The 21,190-nt window shown below is 36.9% G+C and overlaps 1 protein-coding gene across 1 annotated transcript in view; it reads right to left on the reverse strand.

Moving 5' to 3' along the window:
- The window catches only part of SEMA3D (semaphorin 3D), a 177,083-nt gene that overhangs the window by 112,808 nt on the left and 43,085 nt on the right, over positions 1-21,190 (reverse strand). Inside the window, exon 2 of the mRNA XM_082846434.1 lies at positions 20,112-20,302. Coding sequence (XP_082702560.1) covers positions 20,112-20,262 — 151 coding nt within the window. The 5' untranslated portion in view covers positions 20,263-20,302. The remainder of the gene's footprint in view (positions 1-20,111; positions 20,303-21,190) is intronic.

The following is a 21,190-nucleotide window of genomic DNA, read 5'->3' on the forward strand; positions in this document are numbered from 1 at the left end:
ATTTCTCATGTCTAACACAACAAAGTAAGTCTCTACCCTCATAAAACTAGATTTTTGAAAGCAAACAACTGACTCATCTAAGATCGCCAGGTACTGTGCGCATGCTCCAACGACTGATGACGAGTTCCACTCTCATTGACCTCATAGCCTAGTGGAGAGAAAATGCTCATCCACAACAAAAATGAGAATATACATTTGTTTTTCCAGTGGCTGGAGACTTTATTTATCTAGTTATTTATTTATTTAGGCCACACCTTGTGGCATGCGGGATGCAGGACCTTAGTTCCCCGACCAGGGATCAAACCCATGCCCTGGGGTTAATTCCGTGCATTGGGAGCACCGAGTCTTAACCACTGGACCATCAGGGAAGTCCCAAGAATATACTTGTGACACAGGACAACAGTACTTAAAGTAGTAGACTGTTAAATATTTTTAATAGTAAAATAGAAAGGACTTCCTCTCTGTGTCTCCATTAGCAAAAGCCAAAAAACACAATTCTCGCCAATACAGTGGGTAGAGAAACTAAATGGTCTCTGATCACCTTCCAACCCTGGAGTTCTAGGGCATTAGAACCTAACATTGAACTTTGTTAAAACGGACAACGTATCGAGTAACAAACTGTCATTCATCTATTTACTCCAGGCCATTGCTCTGTTCTTTGGAGCAGGTAGTCTCTAACCTTTGGGAAGAACAGAAATACGGTATACGGCAATTAGAGCTAAAGGGAGAACTTCTCAATAAACCTGTTTGACTCCTCTGTTACCAATTCAGTGAGGCCCAGAATGGTTAAGTGGGCTTCACGAAACCAGTTTTCTCTTCGTGGCAAAATACAGCAGCAATGAATCCCCTCACCTACAGCCACATGCCCCTCCATGTGAGGGCAAGGCTGAAGATCCCACCGTCCCTGCTCCTATTTGAAATAAATGCTTGTTCTGAAAAGAATTCTTTGTAACTCCCTTTTAGTGTCCCTTCATATAATTGTTCATTCAGCCTGAAGAAACATTTGACCTGATGCTCTACAGTCTTCCTCGCTACCCCAGAGAGGAAAGGAGTGGTCAGTCACACTGAATCTAATAAATTTAGGATTAAGCAGCACAGACTTCCTCAATGTTTCACTGTTAAATGAATAAAATCCCAAACCCTTGAATTCCTGCATTTATTGCCAGAAATTCTAAACTGGGTGGAGTTGACAATCTCTCTCACGAGAAGACTACAGAGCTAAAAAATGGCTTCCCACATCCTTTAAAGAACACTTCACAGGAAGATCTTTTTTTAAAGAAGAAAATCAAAGTTATTAAAGGCAGAATTTCATGGGGTAAAAATAACATCAGCTTTGAGAAAAGTCAATTTCCAGTAGAATTTCTCAGCAGAGAAAGCTTACAGCCAACAATGAATCCAGATCAAAACCCTGTCACCTTGGGGATTCCCTGGTGGGCCAGTGGTTAGGACTCAGCACTTGCCAAAAAAAAACAAAGCAAAACAAACAAACAAAAAACAACCCCCCCCCAAAAAAAATACCTGTCACCTTTCCCTACCATCTCAGAATATTCAGCACAAAAGCACAAATTCTTGCCCCACCTACCCCCTCTTTTTTCTCAAGGAAATAGCCATTATATCAGTAGGGCTGTTCTGAGGGTTCTTGAATACAGTCACATCTCCAGTGTGTTCTCTGCAAAGTTGTCTAAATAAAGAAGGAAAGGAGTTTTTTTTCCTGCCTTCCCCATAAATTCAGCTTCTCCCCCTTGATCTCTGAATTCCCTGGGCTTCCATGCCAACCGTTAGGCTCCCAAGATTCTTTCTATGGAACTCCTTCGTCCCATAGTTCCCATAAATGTTTTGGCTACCAAAACACCCTTACCATCCCCCAACCCCCAAAGCCTGTTCTCAGTTTGGGTCCGGAATTGAGTAAAGGGAGCAAACTGCTCATCCCAAAATGAAAATGAGTCACTAATGCTGTGGCTCAGAGTCCCTTTGGCTCTCTGTGAACCTGTATTTGTCTCTCCCGCTTTTGGTCTGAGGCAAGGGAAGAATTCTTTCTTGGATTTAACGTTTCAAAAGTGAACTCATCTTAAATTGGCCCTACCTGACTTTCAATTGGTTTTCTGAGGTTTGAGATCATATGAAAAGACCTTGGTCACCAAGTTGGCTCACTTCCACCTATCAAACATACCCCTTATTCTCTATTTAAGTATCTTTAGTCTCCATAGCTAACTGCTCAAACAATATCAAATGTATAAAGAATGTTATTCAAAGCTAAACTCCCGACAAAAGACTAAATTATAGGCGTATTATCGTTATATTTTCCTAGGTGAAAAGTCTAACCCTAACCTTGCAAATGCAAGTTCAAATCAGAAAGAAAAAACAATGAAACTCTCATCTGCAATGGAATGTTGGAAATCATTCTGTTCATTAGGTCTTAGACAGAACATTATCTATATCAATAATAAATCAGATGATGCCACATAGGGAAACATAAATTAGGAACAAATAAAGCCTATTAATCATCAAGCTACATTCTTGCCAGGACAGGATGTGAAATAGGAGTGTAGTAATTTTACACCATCGCATTTTCATCTACATCCATGCATTTAAATCACAGGTTTCTTCTTCTTTGGCTAGCTTTCAACAGTAGACGCTTTATACAATCCATTACATGTGAGATTCATAATTTACGATTATGGGTGCCTTTTAAATTCTTACTTTGAGTAAGAATGAATTGTTTTAAATTCTCAAAAGCTTGGCCATGATAAATTTTCCTACTGAGCTATAAAATGGCTAACATTATAAATAACTGATACATTTCCAGAAGAACAATTCAATAACAGAATAAACTGCCTCAGAAATAGTTGAGAGGGTAATTCTGGGAAAGACAGATTCTATTTTGACAAATATTTTCTTAATTCCCTTCAAAGTATTGAGAATTTCTCCCTTTTCAAATTTCAAGGTATATTTAAAATCAGAACACCATGGCACAAGTGAATAGGAGTTTGTTTTCAATCTAGTATGTGTATTTAATTTTTTAAAAACTTAGAAATGTCATACCTTAATACACCATCTTTTACTGATTCTAAATAGCAAGACAAATATGACAAGACCAAATAATTCCTCAAGATAAGATCACCACAAGTTAATGTACAGAGCAAAGAGTTGTGAGAATAACTTTAAAAAACAATATTTTAACAATATTACTTTTAAATTAATTATATTAATCGAAGTTAAATATATACATACCAAAAGGTAAAGTTAAAAGGCATATATAAGCCTATCTGTCTCTTCTCCCATCCTCTGTCCACCTCTAATCTAGACCCCATATTAACACATTTAGTAGTTTATTTTCCATTATTTTCATATATAGAAATAATATGTATGTACTACTACCTTTTAAAACATCATTTTCAGACATTTCCACTGAATTCCTGTTTATAGAAGTTGAGAGTTCTAGCTTTCTTATGCCAACTCTTTCCCTCCAACCAAGCTCCTAACACTACGGTATGTCCATTCTTATAAAAGCTATATTTAATCATTCCACTACTATCGCAAGGTAAATATTCTTCCCTACTTTGAAAAGTAGTGTTCTCTAAATAAAGACTATTACAAGTGACAAAGAAGGACACTGCATCATGATCAAGGGATCAATCCAAGAAGAAGATATAACCATTGTAAATATTTATGCACCCAACATAGGAACACCTCAATACATAAGGCAAATACTAACAGCCATAAAAGGGGAAATCAACAGTAACACAATCATAGTAGGGGACTTTAACACCCCACTTTCACCAATGGACAGTTCATCCAAAATGAAAATAAATAAGGAAACAAGCTTTAAATGATACATTAAACAAGATGGAGTTAATTGATACTTATAGGACATTCCCTCCCAAAACAGCAGAATACACTTTCTTCTCAAGTGCTTATGGAACATTCTCCAGGGTAGATCATACCTTGGGTCACAAATCAAGCCTTGGTAAATTTAAGAAAATTGAAATTGTATCAAGTATCTTTTCCGACCACAACACTATGAGACTAGACATCGATTACAGGAAAAATATCTGTAAAAAATACAAACACAGGGAGGCTAAACAATAAGCTACTTAATAACGAAGAGATCACTGAAGAAATCAAAGAGGAAATCAAAAAATACCTAGAAACAAATGACAATGAAAACATGACGAACCAAAACCTATGGAATGCAGCAAAAGCAGTTCTAAGAGGGAACTTTAGAGCAATACAATCCTACCTTAAGAAACAAGAAACATCTCAAATAAACAACCTAACCTTACACCTAAAGCAATTAGAGAAAGAAGAACAAAAAAACCCAAAGTTAGCAGAAGGAAAGAAATCATAAAGATCAGATCAGAAATAAATGAAAAAGAAATAAAGGAAACGATAGCAAAGATCAATCAAACTAAAAGCTGGTTCTTTGAGAAGATAAACAAAATTGATAAACCATTAGCCAGACTCATCAAGAAAAAAAGGGAGAAGACCCAAATCAATAGAATTAGAAATGAAAAAGGACAAATAACAACTGACACTGCAGAAGTACAAAGGATCATGAGAGATTACTACAAGCAACTCTATGCCAATAAAATGGACAACCTGGAAGAAATGGACAAATTCTTAGAAAAGCACAACCTTTGGAGACTGAACCAGGAAGAAATAGAAAATATAAACAGACCAATCACAAGCACTGAAATTAAGACTGTGATTAAAAATCTTGCAACAAACAAAAGCCCAGGATCAGATGGCTTCACAGGCAATTCTATCAAACATTTAGAGAAGAGCTAACACCTATCCTTCTCAAACTCTTCCAAAATATAGCAGAGGGAGGAACACTCCCATACTCATTCTACAAAGCCACCATCACCCTGATACCAAAACCAGACAAAGATGTCACGAAGAAAGAAAACTACAGGCCAATATCACTGATGAATATAGATGCAAAAATCCTCAACAAAATACTAGCAAACAGAATCCAACAGCATATTAAAAGTATTATACACCATGATCAAGTGCGGTTTATCCCAGGAATGCAAGGATTCTTCAGTATACGCAAATCAATCAATGTGATACACCATATTAACAAATTGAAGGATAAAAACCATATGATCATCTCAATAGATGCAAAAAAAAGCTTTTGACAAAATTCAACACCCATTTATGATAAAAACCCTCCAGAAAATAGGCTTAGAGGGAACTTACCTCAACATAATAAAGGTCATATATGACAAACCCACAGCCAACACCATTCTCAATAGTGAAAAACTGAAACCATTTCCACTAAGATCAGGAACAAGACAAGGTTGCTCACTCTCACCATTATTATTCAACATTGTTTTGGAAGTTTTAGCCACAGCAATCAGAGAAGAAAAGGAAATAAAAGTAATCCAAACCGAAAAAGAAGAAGTAAAACTGTCACTGTTTGCAGATGACATGACACTATACATAGAGAATCCTAAAGATGCTACCAGAAAACTGCTAGAGCTAATCAATGAATTTGGTAAATAGTAGGATACAAAATTAATGCATAGAAATCTCTGGCATTCCTATACACTAATGATGAAAAATCTGAAAAAGAAATTAAGGAAACACTCTCATTGACAATTGCAACACAAAGAACAATATACCTAGGAATAAACCTACCTAAGAAGACAAAAGACCTGTATGCAGAAAACTATAAGACACTGATGAAAGAAATTAAAGATGATACAAATAGATGGAAAGATATACCATGTTCTTGGATTGGAAGAATCAACATTGTGAAAATGACTCTACTACCCAAAGCAATCTACAGATTCAATGCAATCCCTACCAAACTACCAATGGCATTTTTCACAGAAGTAGAATAAAAAATTTCACAATTTGTGTGGAAACACAGAAGACCCCGAATAGCCAAAGCAATCTTGAGAACGAAAAACGGAGCTGGAGGAATCAGGCTTCCTGACTTCAGACTATACTACAAAGCTACAGTAATCAAGACAGTATGGTACTGGCACAAAAACAGAAATATAGATCAATGGAACAGGATAGAAACCCCAGAGATAAACCCAGGCACATATGGTCACCTTACCTTTGCTAAAGGAGGCAGGAATATACAATGGAGAAAAGACAGCCTCTTCAATAAGTGATGCTGGGAAAATTGGACAGCTACATGCGAAAGAATGAAATTAGAACACTCCCTAACACCATACACAAAAATAAACTCAAAATGGATTAAAGACCTAAATGTAAGGCCAGACACTATCGAACTCTTAGAGGAAAATATAGGCAGAACACTTTATGGCACAAATCACAGCAAGATCCTTTTGACCCACCTCCTAGAGAAATGGAAATAAAAACAAAAATAAACAAATGCGACCTAATGAAACTCAAAAGCTTTTACACAGCAAAGGAAACCATAAACAAGACCAAAAGACAACCCTCAGAATGGGAGAAAATATTTGCAAATGAAGCAACTGACAAAGGATTAGTCTTCAAAATTTACAAGCAGCTCATGCAGCTCAATATCAAAAAAACAAACAACCCAATCCAAAAATGGGCAGAAGACCTAAATAGACATTTCTCCAAAGAAGATATACAGATTACCAACAAACACATGAAAGAATGCTCAACATCATTAATCATTAGAGAAATGCAAATCAAAACTACAATGAGATATCATCTCACACCAGTCAGAATAGCCATCATCAAAAAATCTACAAACCATAAATGCTGGAGAGGGTGTGGAGAAAAGGGAACCCTCTTGCACTGCTGCTGGGAATGTAAATTGATACAGCCACTATGGAGGACAGTACGGAGGTTCCTTAAAAAACTACAAATAGAATTACCATATGACCCAGCAATCCCACTACTGGGCATATACCCAGAGAAAACAATAAGTCAAAAAGAGACATGTACCACAATGTTCATTGCAGCTCTATTTACCATAGCCAGGGCATGGAAGCATCCTAAGTGTCCATCGACAGATGAATGGATAAAGAAGATGTGGCATATATATACAATGGAATATTACTCAGCCATAAAAAGAAACGAAATTGAGTTATTTCTAGTGAGGTGGATGGATCTAGAGTCTGTCATACAGAATGAAAAAAAAAAAAAAACAAATACCATATGCTAACACATATATATGGAATCAAAAAAAAAAAAATGGGGCTTCCCTGGTGGCGCAGTGGTTGAGAATCTGCCTGCTAATGCAGGGGACACAGGTTCGAGCCCTGGTCTGGGAGGATCCCACATGCCGCGGAGCAACTAGACCCGTGAGCCACAACTACTGAGCCTGCGCGTCTGGAGCCTGTGCTCCGCAACAAGAGAGGCCACGATAGTGAGAGGACTGCGCATCGCGATGAAGAGTGGCCCCTGCTTGCCACAACTAGAGAAAGCCCTCACACAGAAACGAAGACCCAACACAGCAAAAATAAATAAATAAAATTTAAAAAAAAAATGGTCATGAAGAACCTAGGGGCAAGATGGGAATAAAGACGCAGACCTACTAGAGAATGGACTTGAGGACACGGAGGGGGGGAAGGGTAAGCTGTGACAAAGTGAGAGAGTGACATGGACATATATACACTACCAAATGTAAAACTGATAGCTAGTGGGAAGCAGCCACATAGCACAGGGAGATCAGCTTGGTGCTTTGTGACGACCTAGAGGGGTGGGATAGGGAGGGTGAGAGGGAGAGAGATGCAAGAGGGAGGAGATATGGGGATATATATTTATATATATATGAGAATAGCTGATTCACTTTGCTATAAAGCTGAAACTAACACACCATGGTAAAGCAATTATACTCCAATAAAGATGTTAAAAAACAAAAAGTAGTGTTCTCTGATTATACTTTCTTTCTTGAAAATAAAAAAAATGTTGTTTTTGTTAATAATTTCCCAATTGTGACATTTGCTTAGACTTCCTTAAGATCATGATCAAAACTTTCCACACCTTCTGAAAAATGCCTCCATAAAATTTTCAAATGGAATTCTGTCAGATTGTTTTTTGTTTTCCTTCAGGAAACATCCCCTCTTGGCCCTTTCTTCCTCTTGCTCCAATCTGGACTGTCTATTCTCTGACCTGAGGAATAGCTTCCTCAAACTTCCTTCTACCACTCTCCTAGTATGAAACTCATTTTTACTGGATCCCATGTCTTTCCTCTTTGATTTATTTTCTTATTTTGGTGAGCCCATCTCCAGAAGTTTCCTAAAAAAGAGTGACTGTGACTTATATATTTGAAATTTTCCATGTGTGAAAATGTCTTTAATTTACCTTTGTTGATAATTGGGCTAACTACAGAATTCTGGGCTAAACAGCTTTCACCCTCAGAGAGCTGAGGCGTTTACATACTATCCTCTGGCTTCCAAAGTTATGGTTTAGAAGTCTCATGCCATCAGTGTCCCAAGCTTTTGAATGTCTTCTGTTTTTCCTTTCACCTCCTCACTCTTGCTATTATAAAACTTAAAATAATTGGCCTGAATATGTCTTGTTTTGTTTTTCACTTATCATGCTGGGCATTCAGTGTGACATCTGATCTGAAAGTTAATTTCCACTGATTCAAGAGAATTTCCGTTTGGCTTTTCATTCAGAACAAACAGATGTCAGTTATCTGTGCAAATTTTCTCTAGGTTTTCTCCAGAAAGGGTCCTCTAGCTTACCCAAGGAAGATAATTCTGTACAGGTGTGCACAGAATTTGCATCAGAATATGCTTATGGACTTCCAAGAGGGAGATTCAAAATACAGTCACAGAATAATGTCTTCCTTAATTTCAGTCAGTATTACAGGGCATAAACAATGAGATCATGTTTTCCATTTAGTTTCCCATAAATTGTTAGTTCTCTGCTGATGACTTCAAAATAGACACCTAAAACCCCACTGCCTCTCCCAAGTCACAGTTCAGAATTTCCAGTAGTCTGCTTGGTACTATCATTTTTCCCCCAACCACCTGGTCCTACTGACTATAATGACTTTAATGACATGACCTAGTTCCCAGGCTCAAGATAACAGAATCATTTTTAGTTCCTCTTCCTTATTCCCTTACTCTTTTATTCTCCTATTTAAATAACTGCTACCTATAAGTATATTGCATTTCCCTCACATCAACTTCCAGGTAAATTTAAAGCCTTATAGATTTCCTCATGCAAATTATCTATTCCTTTTCCTCAAACATTTATTTTTATCATCAGCCAGGCTAAGAGCCATATTACTGCTTCTCAAAATTACTATAACAGGCTCCTAAACAACCTTGTTCTCTGCCCCCCTCCCTCTCCAATCTCTCCCACATTATGCTGTCTATTCTGGTTTTCTCCCTTAAATTAGAATTAAGTTAGAATTTCATGATCAAAATCCTCTAGTGCCAACATATACTTTATTCAATAAACTAAATTTCTTCCAATGTTCAAAGTTCAATTTCACACCCAACCTCCTCCGAAATTCTTTGAAATGTTTGGTTTTATTTACCCTAATCCTATGGCATCAATCTTTTTGCAGTTATTTTGTCCCTTAAAAAGACTAGAAGCCCTTGCAGACAAGAATAATGTCTAAATCATTGCTGCAATTCATCACCTCTTCTTTCACATAAGAAGTCTAACAAACATTAACTGATGATTTTTCAAACTCTAGTGATTCTTGTTTATGTTGGTTTATCTACCTTCCATCTAAACCAGGATTTATTACAGCCTTATTAATAATTCAGAGAGGTTAATGTGCCATTTGGAGACCCAATTGTGGCTCTAATGCTTTGCAATCATAAGAGATTCCTGTTGTGATATCCAAATGCTCCTGTGTGTATTGGGGGTGGGAGGATGGAGGAGAGGAGGGTGGGAAGAGGAGGGAGTTGGAAATAAAACACTCTAAAAGCAGTGCTTCTCAGGATTAACATGCATTCAGATCAGCTAGGATTCTTGCTAAAAAATAGACTCTCACTGAGAAGTCTTGGAGGGAGCCTGAGATTCTGCATTTCTAACAAGCTCTCAAATTATGCTGGCGCTACTGGTCCTTGAACCACAGCTGGAGTAGAAAAGCTAAAGAACACTGTGGCCCCAATTGCCTTGAAGTGCTGGACTCTTCTTTCTTCTCCACACTACAGTTTCTCTCAAACCCTTATATGATGATGTGTTAATTTATGCAAAATAGCCAAATTATTATTATTTTTCCTCTACAACACTACATTGTTAGAATAAGTTAGGGATGTACAGCTGTGATCAATTAACTTATAACTGACTGTGATTAACTTATAACTAACTTAATTGCTATAAGTGATAAATAACCTACATAGTTTCAACCAAAGACATATAAAACTCTTTCCCCTCCATTTTCTCATCCAAAGAAGAGAAGTACATTCATTTAATATGCATTAACCTGGAAGGAAAATGTAAAGATGCCAAGTTATGATTTATTAATTGACTTTCAAGTAAATGTCCTGTTATGTGTGGCAGGAGAAATTGTATCCAAGATGCCTAAATATATTTTTAAAGACCTTGAATTTTCTTCACATCCTACTTCAATTAATTCAGTAATATATTATGTCTGGTCTCTCTTTGAAGCCTATCATAATATCCATTTGTGCTTTATAACTTCCAAGGAGCTTTTCCTCTATTATTTCATTTGATCCTTAACCAAAGGATTATCGCTAATTTCCAGATGAGAAAACCTAGATTCAGAAAGAGCAGACAACTGTTCTAATGGTACAAGAACAGTACATGGCAGAGAAAGCTAAAACCTATCAAGGTCTCTTCTAACTCTAAGCCCTATCACCCATTACAGCTATATTTTATATTTTAAGATTTACCATTACTTAGAAAAGCAAGGTTCTTTTTCAAAACAATTCTACTTACTGTTTTTATGGAACATACCCACAGACAAGTTCACTTCTATTGCTTCCTCCACTTTACCATTCCATTGGGATTACTGAAATATTTATCTTATTTTCTAGACTGTGTCTGGCTCACTTTGGCTTTAGTGAAATAAACCTCTTTATGAGTATCTTTCTTCCTAAATAAAAAGCACTTTAGCTTTAATTTATGCCTCTTTTGAATTAATAGGATTAAAACAGCATGTTGAAAGGACTCAGAAAAATGCAAAATGTATATTACAAGTTCTTAAGAGAGAGGCATTTGCCAAATTTTCTGTTAAAATGACCCTATGACATTCATTTAAAAAAATATCTGTAAACTTATAGTTTTACATTTATACTGAAAGAATCTCATTGCTAAAATTTATTTAATAAGACCCAAGAAATTAGAGCCAAATTTTAGGTAAGTGAAGTCATAAAACAAGAAATTGTAGATAAAAAATTTTATCTCCTCAATAATTTACAGAATAGTAAACCAACTATATACAGTATACGATCTATTCAAAGAAACCTACTTTAACCAAAAAATAGTGGACTGGGTTTAATCCCAGAAAAATTTGCCTTTACTTAAATTATGCCCTTATAAATTCCTTCCATATTTATGCATAACAAGGATGCAATTCAAGTGTCTCATGATGTAGCTCTCCTTTGCCCTGCCAGGAGGACACTACTGACCACAAAGGCCTCAGTGATTTTTATGTATGTTCCTAATTCCAGGAACACTTTTTATATGATACTTTTGTATGGCAATATTACATCATATGTTACCATATATTATTAGGTAACTTCTACCACTCTGTGAACCTCTACAGATCAATCATGTTTAGAAGAATGCTCTACATAGTGTTAAATAGATTTTAATCATTACTAAATCACAGTGTTGGATACAGGCAAGTTGTAGTACAAACACTATTGTACTGAAACGCAGAAGGCTTGGGTCAGCTTTTTAATTATCTACTAATGTGACTCTGAGGTCATTATTTAATCTTTCTGAAGTTTTATTTCTAAATCCTTACATAACAAATTTCTAAACATATGTAGTACTTACAAACCTATATCGATATATCAAACTGAATATATTTTTATATGTTTAACCTCTCTTTCTACCTACACAACAGTTGACACTGATAATGAACCAAACAATAGTTTATTATGCAAAATAAGCAAGTTTTATTAACATATGTTCTAAAAGCCTGATTTTAGAGGAAAAAAATCATTATTTTCTTCAATAGTGTATGAATTATCCCACATTTCTCCTGAATCATTAATTATTCCTCTCCTAGATTATTTCAATTAACAAATAAATATGCTGTTGTTTAGCTCATGAAAAAAAACAAGTCTCTTGATCTCATTGTCCTTCCAGCTACTACTGCCCACATCTCTATTATGGGAAAACTCCTTGAAAGAACTGTCTACACTTGCCTCCAGTTCCCCCGAGCCCATGCTCTTCAGAATCCATCTTAGTTGTGCTCTGGCTCCCACACTTAAAGACACTGCTCTTATCAAGGTCAACAATAGACTTCTGTTGTTATTTTATTTATTTATTTATTTATTTTTTGCAGTACGCGGGCCTCTCACTGTTGCGGCCTCTCCCGTTGCCGAGCACAGGCTCCGGACGCGCAGGCTCACCGGCCATGGCTCACGGGCCCAGCCACTCCGCGGCACGTGGGATCTTCCCGGACCGGGGCACAAACCCACGTCCCCTGCATCGGCAGGCAGACTCTCAACCACTGCGCCACCAGGGAAGCCCCCCTGTTGTTAAATTTAATGTTAATTTTTACTTATCTTTCGTGACACATTAGCTGAATATGACACTGCTGATAGTCCCTTTTCTTACTTTCTTCCTTTAACTTTCTCTACACCACAACTTCTGATTTTTCTCCTACATACCTGGGCACTTCTTTTAGTTCACTGAGATGCTCAGTCCTCCTTTCACTAATTTCCTGACTTAAGAGTATCCCAGAACTCAATCCTCTAAATTTTCTATATCCCTTAGTCGTCTCACAGAATTTCATGGATTTAAAATTTTCTCTATGCTAACTGCCAAATTCACATCTCCAATTGACATCGTCTATAAACTCCAAAAATGATATACTCAAGTGCTTTCTAGGCATCTTACTTAGATATCTAATAGCCTTCTCAAACGAATATGTCCACTTGATCTTCCCACACGACATTCTTTCACAATCTCTGCCATCTCAATTAATAGTAACCCCATCCTTAGATCAAAAGCAACCAAACAAAAAAACCATGGAGTCAGATTTGACTTCTCTCTTACTTCATATCCAATCCATCAACAAATCCTGTTGGCTCTACCTTCATATCTTCTTCTCCTACCTCCACTGCAACCAGTCTGGCTCATAGACCATCATTTCTCACCTGGATTATTACAGTCCTCTCAGACTTGGCTCCCTATTTCCCTGATCTCTCCCTTTCAGTGCACACACAGTACAGAAACCAGAGTGATCCTATAATAATGAAAGTCAGACCACGTCACCTCTGTGCTCAAAATTCTCCAATGGATTCCCATAACACTCAGACTAAAAACCAACGTTTTAACAATGACAAAAGTGAAAGGATCTAATCCTTCTTCCCTCCTATTAACTCTCTGATTTAATCAATTTTCTTCTTTCTCCCATTCCACTGGTTTTTTTTGCCATACTGTCTTCTTTAAGATCCTTGAACATGCCAGACACCTTTCCACCTCAGGACTTTTGCACTTGCTGTTCCTTTTGCCAAAAATGTTCCTTTCCTGAGTATCTGCATGCCTTGCAACAATAATTTCTTGAAGTATCTGTGAAAACATCACTCTCTGGGTGAGCTCTTTCTTGAGCGCCATATTTGACTACTACACCCCCACCAATCAACATTCCCGATTCATTGTTCTCCATAGCACTTATCATCTTCCATCTTGCTGTGTAATGTACTTATGTATGGTCTACCTTTCTGTATCAGAATATAAACTACATGATGCCAGGGAGTTTTGCCTCTTCTACTTGCTAACATATCCCCTTGTTGCCAGCATGGGGCTGGAAACAGTGGGCATCATAAACTATTGTTATTAACCACTGAGAGCTGAATATCAAATACACAATAATATTATCCTTGAGCTCTTAAACCTACGAAAGCCCAGTCCCACACACAGCCTCAGTTTAGAGAAAACACATCTGGGAAAACAAGTGAGTCCATTAAAAATTAAACCATCAATGACTTTCTCTATAGAAGAAAATATATGGCAATTCTTACTATTAGATTGATAATACTTCTTTACTATATACTTAAGGAGAGATATTCAGAGCAAGTCATCTTCTTTTCTCATTGATTTGACAACAAAAATGTCCACTTTAGAAAGGAACTCCTGAATGAATGATTTTATGATTCCTTTTAACCCACCCTGAAGGCTACCAACTACTCAAAGACACTACTCTTATCAAAGTCAATAACCACCTAAGGGCTTGTTAACTACTAGAAGACCATGAAGATAAAAATACTGGAAAGTACCTTCAATAAATTCACAATCTGTGGGTGGTACTGGACTGAGGGAAACTAACCCTAGTAGAAAATGTTTGAGAGTAAACAGAAGCAATTTTAATATATGCTATAAATCCCCAGGAGGAAACTATGTAATATTTTTCAAACTTGTTTATATAGGGAAAACTCTGGTCTGGGAACAACCATTAATATCTAGCAAGATAACAGTGTTTCACAAAAATTAATAATTGACAGCATTTATTAAATGTTTACTATGCCAAACACTGTTTTACGTGCTTTACATGGATCAAGACACCTTCACAACTACCTCATTAGAATTAAATAAATTAACGCACTTGGAAAACTGCAGTACATAAAATAAACATCCACACGCCCCACACTAGTAACAGCAGTTAAGACCTAATAAGCAGTTTGGCTTCAGAACCTTCCTTCTTCACAGCTATACTCAATCGAGATATCAGAACTTATACAAAACTAGTCAAATCAAACAAGTTAGATAAGTCAAATGGCCATGAATCTCTACTTGAGGCACACCACATTTCACAGCTAAATAGAGTCATTTTTAAATAATGAAAAATATATAGACTTATCCACTCATTCCTCAGAAGACTCAAACAAGATAAAGAACTATTCTATCAAATGCACTAATGTTTAGTTATACAATAGCAGATAAAAATTTTAAAGATGATTTCCAGTTTTCTTTTCTATGAAAAGACGTAAGTTTTGGAGGAGCAAAAAATAATTAGTACTATTGGTAGTTACTGAGAAAAGCATACTGCCAAAGATGTAATAATGAAACCTTGTATTTTTTTTTATATATATATCTTGATATTTGTGTTCCTGAACATGCAATGCCTCCCTCAAGGGCACAAGGTGGCAAGAACGTGGGCCTGGAACTAGAGAGGTGAAAACACACAAGTTAGTTCTGCCACTTAACAGCTTCTTGCTTTGGGGCAAGGCCTTCAGGTTCTAACCTCCTGTTTCTTATCTATAAAATGGGTATAAAAGTGATGGTTCTTCATAGTGTCCTAAAGTCTAAGTAGGGTCCTGGATGCAGTCTCCTGTTTGATGTTCCTGATAGAACTTCCCACTATTTGAAATAACCTTCATCTGTTTGTTTACCTGTTTATTGTTTGCCTCCCTATCTGGTAAAGAAATTCCAGGGGGACAGGGACTTTTCTCTTCCTTTTTCAAAGTTTTTGCCCATTCCCTCTTTAGCTATATTACCTATCTCATCTTTAGGGGTTGTCCAAACAAATACCATTGCAGATACAAACGATTCCTGGGTATAAATATCCTTAACCCGCATGAGTTCCTTCATGATGATTTATAATACAAAAAATGCTTACAGTAATTGCAAGACTGAAGTTGGTCATTTTTCAAAAGTTATATTTACTACATCTGCAGTATAAAGCATACAAGTCACTGTGAGAAGCTCACCTTGTAAGGCCATATATATATATTACCCTTATAAAACAAAACCCAGAAATACAGAACGTCCTGACCTCTAAGTTTCCTTACTTGTTACTCAAGAAACTGATTTAGTATGCATAAATGTGCAAGAATTCAAAATATGCAACTGAGGGGAAATCTCTTTACACAACAATAGAACCAAACAAGCTTCTGTGGATTCAGAGGTTCAAAGCTAAGTCTTTATCAAAGAGCATTCTTTGGATAAAATGGTTATTATATTTCTGTTGGCCTTTAAGAAATCCCTCAAAATAATCTTGCAGCTGTTTAAAGTAGCTAACTCTACTGATACTGGCTGTGTCTCTGGTCTGCACCTAAGGAAGCTTGAGTTATGGAAAGCAAAGCTGATTTTGTGCCCATAAAAATGAATTATTTTTGAAAATACAGTTAATTTTTCATTTTGACTGATTTTTCTAACCTCACATGCCGGCAGTATTTTAATGCCAAGCATGAAGTTTTAGACTCCCTCAAAACTAAGCAATGGGTGATACTAGGTGATCTTCACTCATTAGTCAGTCATAAGAGAAAGAGAAAATGCCAAAGGAGAGTTCTGATTATTATCTCAGAGGTAGGAATTTTCCTCATCATAACCCCAAGATAGCAGTGACTTTTATGTTATAACTTTGTTTATTCAGGAATAGGCTACTTTTTAAAACTATTACATCAGGATTTGAACTACTTTCCTTTTACACTCTCAGATATGGCAGAGAAGAGGTGGCTAGGGAAACTGTTGAAATTCTCCCAAGTGTATGGTTAATGCATACTTACTTCATAGTGCTGAACTGATGATTTCCAAAGAAAAGCCCCCAAATTCTTATAGGTGGAAAGAGGAATATTCTGTAAGCATTGTCAGTAATTCTCCTAGCCAAGATCATTATTATTAGCATACAATCTGGCAATGAATGGCTAACAGCAGCCACAGGGCGCTATAGGAGAGAGGGAGGGGGAGGGGGGAGAGGAGAAAGGGGAGACAAGGGGGAGAGGGGGTGAGGGGGGAGTGAGTGAGTGTTTGTGTGTGTGTGTGTGTGTGTGTGTGTGTGTGTGTGTGTGTCTATTGAGGGTGAGTTGAGAGATTTTTAAAATTCCTTCCCTGCATTCAGTCTTTGCTACTGCTTTTGACATGTATCAACAGACAATCGACATGTAGATAAATATCTAAAAAATATAACATTTGGAAAGTATAGTAAATATAAGAACCATCCAAAGAATAATTCTTATCGCATTTAATCCAACATTTATACCAGTTCTCCTTTTATGTAAGTACTAGGTGCTAGAAAGAGTGAAAATCTATAGAGAGATAAATAAAACAGGATTTTGAACTCTTATATGGTTGATTCCAAGTATTAATACAAAAACATAGATTCATACCCAAAAAAACCCCTCTAACTAGGGATAAACTAATTAGCAGCAGCTACATAAAATTAATGTTTTTTAATTCTTTTTATTTTTAGGAACTGATTCGTTATTTTCTAATGATCAAGTTACCACATTTGAGTTAATATTTTACAGTCACTCATATAAAATTTTGATTATGAACACAAATTAGCACAATGACCATCTCTCTTTTTGCCATAAGATTATCAAAGTCTGTAAATCTCTTTTGGCTACCAAGAGCGTGTGGTCTTCAACTCCATTTAATTTTGACAATTGAAATCATATAATCAGTTAGTCAAATATCAGCATGATGCTTCTGTCAACTTTAAAGTTCACTTCCGTAGGTAAGTGCCTCAGGCAAGAACTGCTGCTCTTGTCTAGGGTGTGAGAAATATGATTAGGCACCCAGGCTCTCCAAAGCACGGGGCTGACTCAGGAGCTGAGCCACCAACTAATTTGAGACCTCAATTTCTCAGTACCTCAGTAACCTCATTTCTAGGCAGATGGTAATAATCCCCACCTCACAGGGTGGTGATGAGGATAAAATGACATCATTCACACATACTCCTTATACCAATGCTTTGCTTATGATGACTCCTCAGTGAGTAATTATTAACTATTATTAAAGTTTCTTTCCAAGTCTAATTTATTTTGCATTGTCCACCCTCGTCAATGCAATGCTCCTGTGTTATTCACTGTATCATAGAAACCAGGTAGTGTTTCCTTCTTTTTCCGTTCAATCTATTTTCAAACTTTCTCTTTTTTTTTTTTTTTTTATTGTTTGGCTTTTCATACTTGTTTTCTGTTCTGTTCTTAAGATAAATTTTGAAAACAGGCAAACAAATCTGACTTGTGTAATATGATGGGTTGTGAAAAGTCCATATTATATACTTCGGTGATCCATATCTCTATCAGGATAGAGAACATTTCCATAAGCCCAGAAAGTTTCCTCTCATATCCCTTTCCATTCGATCCTTCCCTCAACTGCACAAAGGCAATGCCCTGAATTTTTTTAACCATAGATTAGTTGTCTCTGCTCTAGAAATTCGAGAATACAAAAACTCAAAAATAATGTTACCTTAACTCTTTAATTCATGAGGTATAAATTCCAAACAAATACCAACATATGAAATGTGTAATGAGTCAAATAAGATAATTCCACTTAAGCTTACATTAGACATCAAATTTGCTTTTACTACTGATATTTAATTTGAGCTGAAAATAAGTTGTCTTAAAGATTAAAACTGCCAGCATGATTTTTACCCGCCAAGTTCAGAATAGAGGAGTTTGAGTTCCCTACATTCCTCTCATTACTTAGGTATTAAAGAAGCCAAGGGGATATTACAGAAAAAAAAAAAAAAAATCTTTGAGCATGAAACTTGACTCGTTTTCTCTCTCGATATATATATTGATATATTACACTTACATATAAACACATATTAGTATATAAACTTTGCTTTCATACTAATTTAAACATTTAAAAACAATTAGCTTAGTAGATTTCATTTCTTAAATGTTTTCTCATCTCTGTATTTTAAGCTTTTCACACAGACTATTTTTTAAACAATAAAATATGTATATGCTTGAGATATTCAAGGTATTTTAGTTTGTTAATATTTTTGAAGATATCTTACTGTTTTAAAAAATACTAAGGATCAATGAATTAGTAGCAGCTGTATAGAATTAATGATTTTTCTATTTTTAGGCTGTTGAGCTGCACCCCACAGGCCTACAAGGCTTGTGCTTGCCCAGCTTCAAGACCAAAGAGCCCAGAGTCAGCGACAGAGCCATCAAAGGTTTAATGGATGGGAGATCTTACATGTCTGAAGCAAGGTTCTGGAGCAACACCCCACCATGTATGCGGCTCACACCGAAGCAGGACAAAGCGGACAGGCTTCACTCCCACGGGCAGGGGGAGGTTACCACTTATAAGGGAAATTGACGGCAGTTTGGCTCATCAGTTACCAGGGAAACCAGCAGAGGGGCCCGCCCCTAACTGCCCCTTTGATAGGCTATCATGGTGGCTAAAATTAGAACAATCATTAGCTGGGGCATGGGGCAAGCACGTAGGAAGCTCTGTCAGGCGAGTAGGGTATAGGTGAAGCAGGCACTGGTTGAACAGGGGACTTACAGAGAGCAAGAGAACAGCTATCTTGAGTGGCCTGACCATACATAGGTATTGATTTATTTTAATATAAAACTGACTACAGGGACTTCCCTGGCGGTCCAGTGGTTAAGACTCCATGCTTCCAATGCAGGGGGCGCGGGTTCCATCTGCGGTAGAGGAGCTAAGATCCCACATGCCGCACAGCATAGCCAAAAAACAAAACCAAAAAGCTGACTACAACTTGCTGACCAAAATTCCCTAATTATGCTAATCAGTAGTTTAAAATTGTAAATAATGAACTGAAAAGCATACATTAACAGTTTTGGTGTCTATTTTCTACACCAAGAATAATGAATCAGTGGGCTTTGCATTCTGTAATAATCATTATTATTATTTTTTTTTTTTTTTTTGGTACGCGGGCCTCTCACTGTTGTGGCCTCTCCCGTTGCGGAGCACAGGCTCCGGACGCGCAGGCTCACCGGCCATGGCTCACGGGCACAGCCGCTCCGCGGCATGTGGGATCTTTCCAGACCGGGGCACGAACCCGTGTCCCCTACATCGACAGGCGAACTCTCAACCACTGCGCCACCAGGGAATCCCAGGAGCCCCATGTTTTGTTTTGTTTTGTTTTGCTTTAACCATTCTTAACACGTAATTCTCAGATCCTAGCACCTGGTTTTTGTTTTGTGTTTTTAGCACCTGCGCCACCAGGGAAGCCCCTATAATAATCTGATTATTAACTGATGCCAATACTACAAACATTTCACTGAAGTCAGTATGCATTTCTAAATAAAAGAAGGCAACCTGAAAAACACTGACACATTTACCTTTGTAGGTTAGCTTGAGTCGTGGAATATTTTGCTTAGACGTTCCAGTGACTGGAAGAAACAGCATGGTCATGCTTAGCATCATCAGGGCATGAAAAAGGTAAAAATCATGGTTTCTGGACTTTGGTCTCTCATCTTTAGTAACAATCATGATGAAAACAATGTTCTGTTTCAAACAGCGTTAATTTAATCTAAAAAGAAGAAAAGAACTATTAATATAGCAGTTTGCAGATTTTCCTACACTTACGAAATTATAATTTTATGAATGTATGTAGATTTAAAAAAATACTTGCTCCTTGTCTCTTGTTCAGCTCTTAGAAATTGTTGCAAGGGAAACGAATCAGAACTGAGTAATAAAATTCAGGTCTGGCTTTACTCAGGACATGAGTACAGACCTAAAAAGTCAACTACTTATGTTAATTAGCGACTATTCTTCTACTAAAGTTTTTGTTTTGTTTTGTTTCATGCAAATGTAGGAGTGACCAATTCTTTCTGTAACTTGATGAAGTCTTGATCAGATAAGAATACTGGTAGAAGCCTACACTTTCCCCATGCCATTCTCAAAGGAAAAGATTCTCAAGCAAAATTTAATAAAAGCTGTCATTTTCAGAGAGTTCGTTTCTCACAAAACATATTTTAACAGTTCACCTAAAATTGGGACAACTGGACATGATCAGGTCAGGGCCACCAGTATAGATTTTAGGCCTGGGACAAGGCAATCTTACCTGCACCCTATACTACTCCACACAGGGTGGCACTGAATATAAAAACAAACTGTAAAATAAAAGGGTTTATAAGAGGAGGCGGTTTTTAACTAGGTTGCCATAAACAAGCTGCCTTGGTTGTCTTTGTTAAGACACGGAATAAATCAAAACACACATATTTCAAACTAAGTCTGGTAATAATAATTACAAATAATATTCGTTGAGTATTTACATGAACCAGATACTTTTTAAGAAGTGTGTTACATAAATCACTTAATGCTGTTAAATTCATTAAAGAAGTAGGTCATTAGACTGAGGTGGCTCTAATGCCATGGTAGCCCACCTAATCAAACAAAATCTAAGCCTGTAAATGCC

The sequence above is a fragment of the Leucopleurus acutus genome (assembly GCF_964270905.1).
Source record: "Leucopleurus acutus genome assembly, chromosome: 9".
In the NCBI taxonomy this organism is placed as follows: Eukaryota; Metazoa; Chordata; class Mammalia; order Artiodactyla; family Delphinidae; genus Leucopleurus; species Leucopleurus acutus.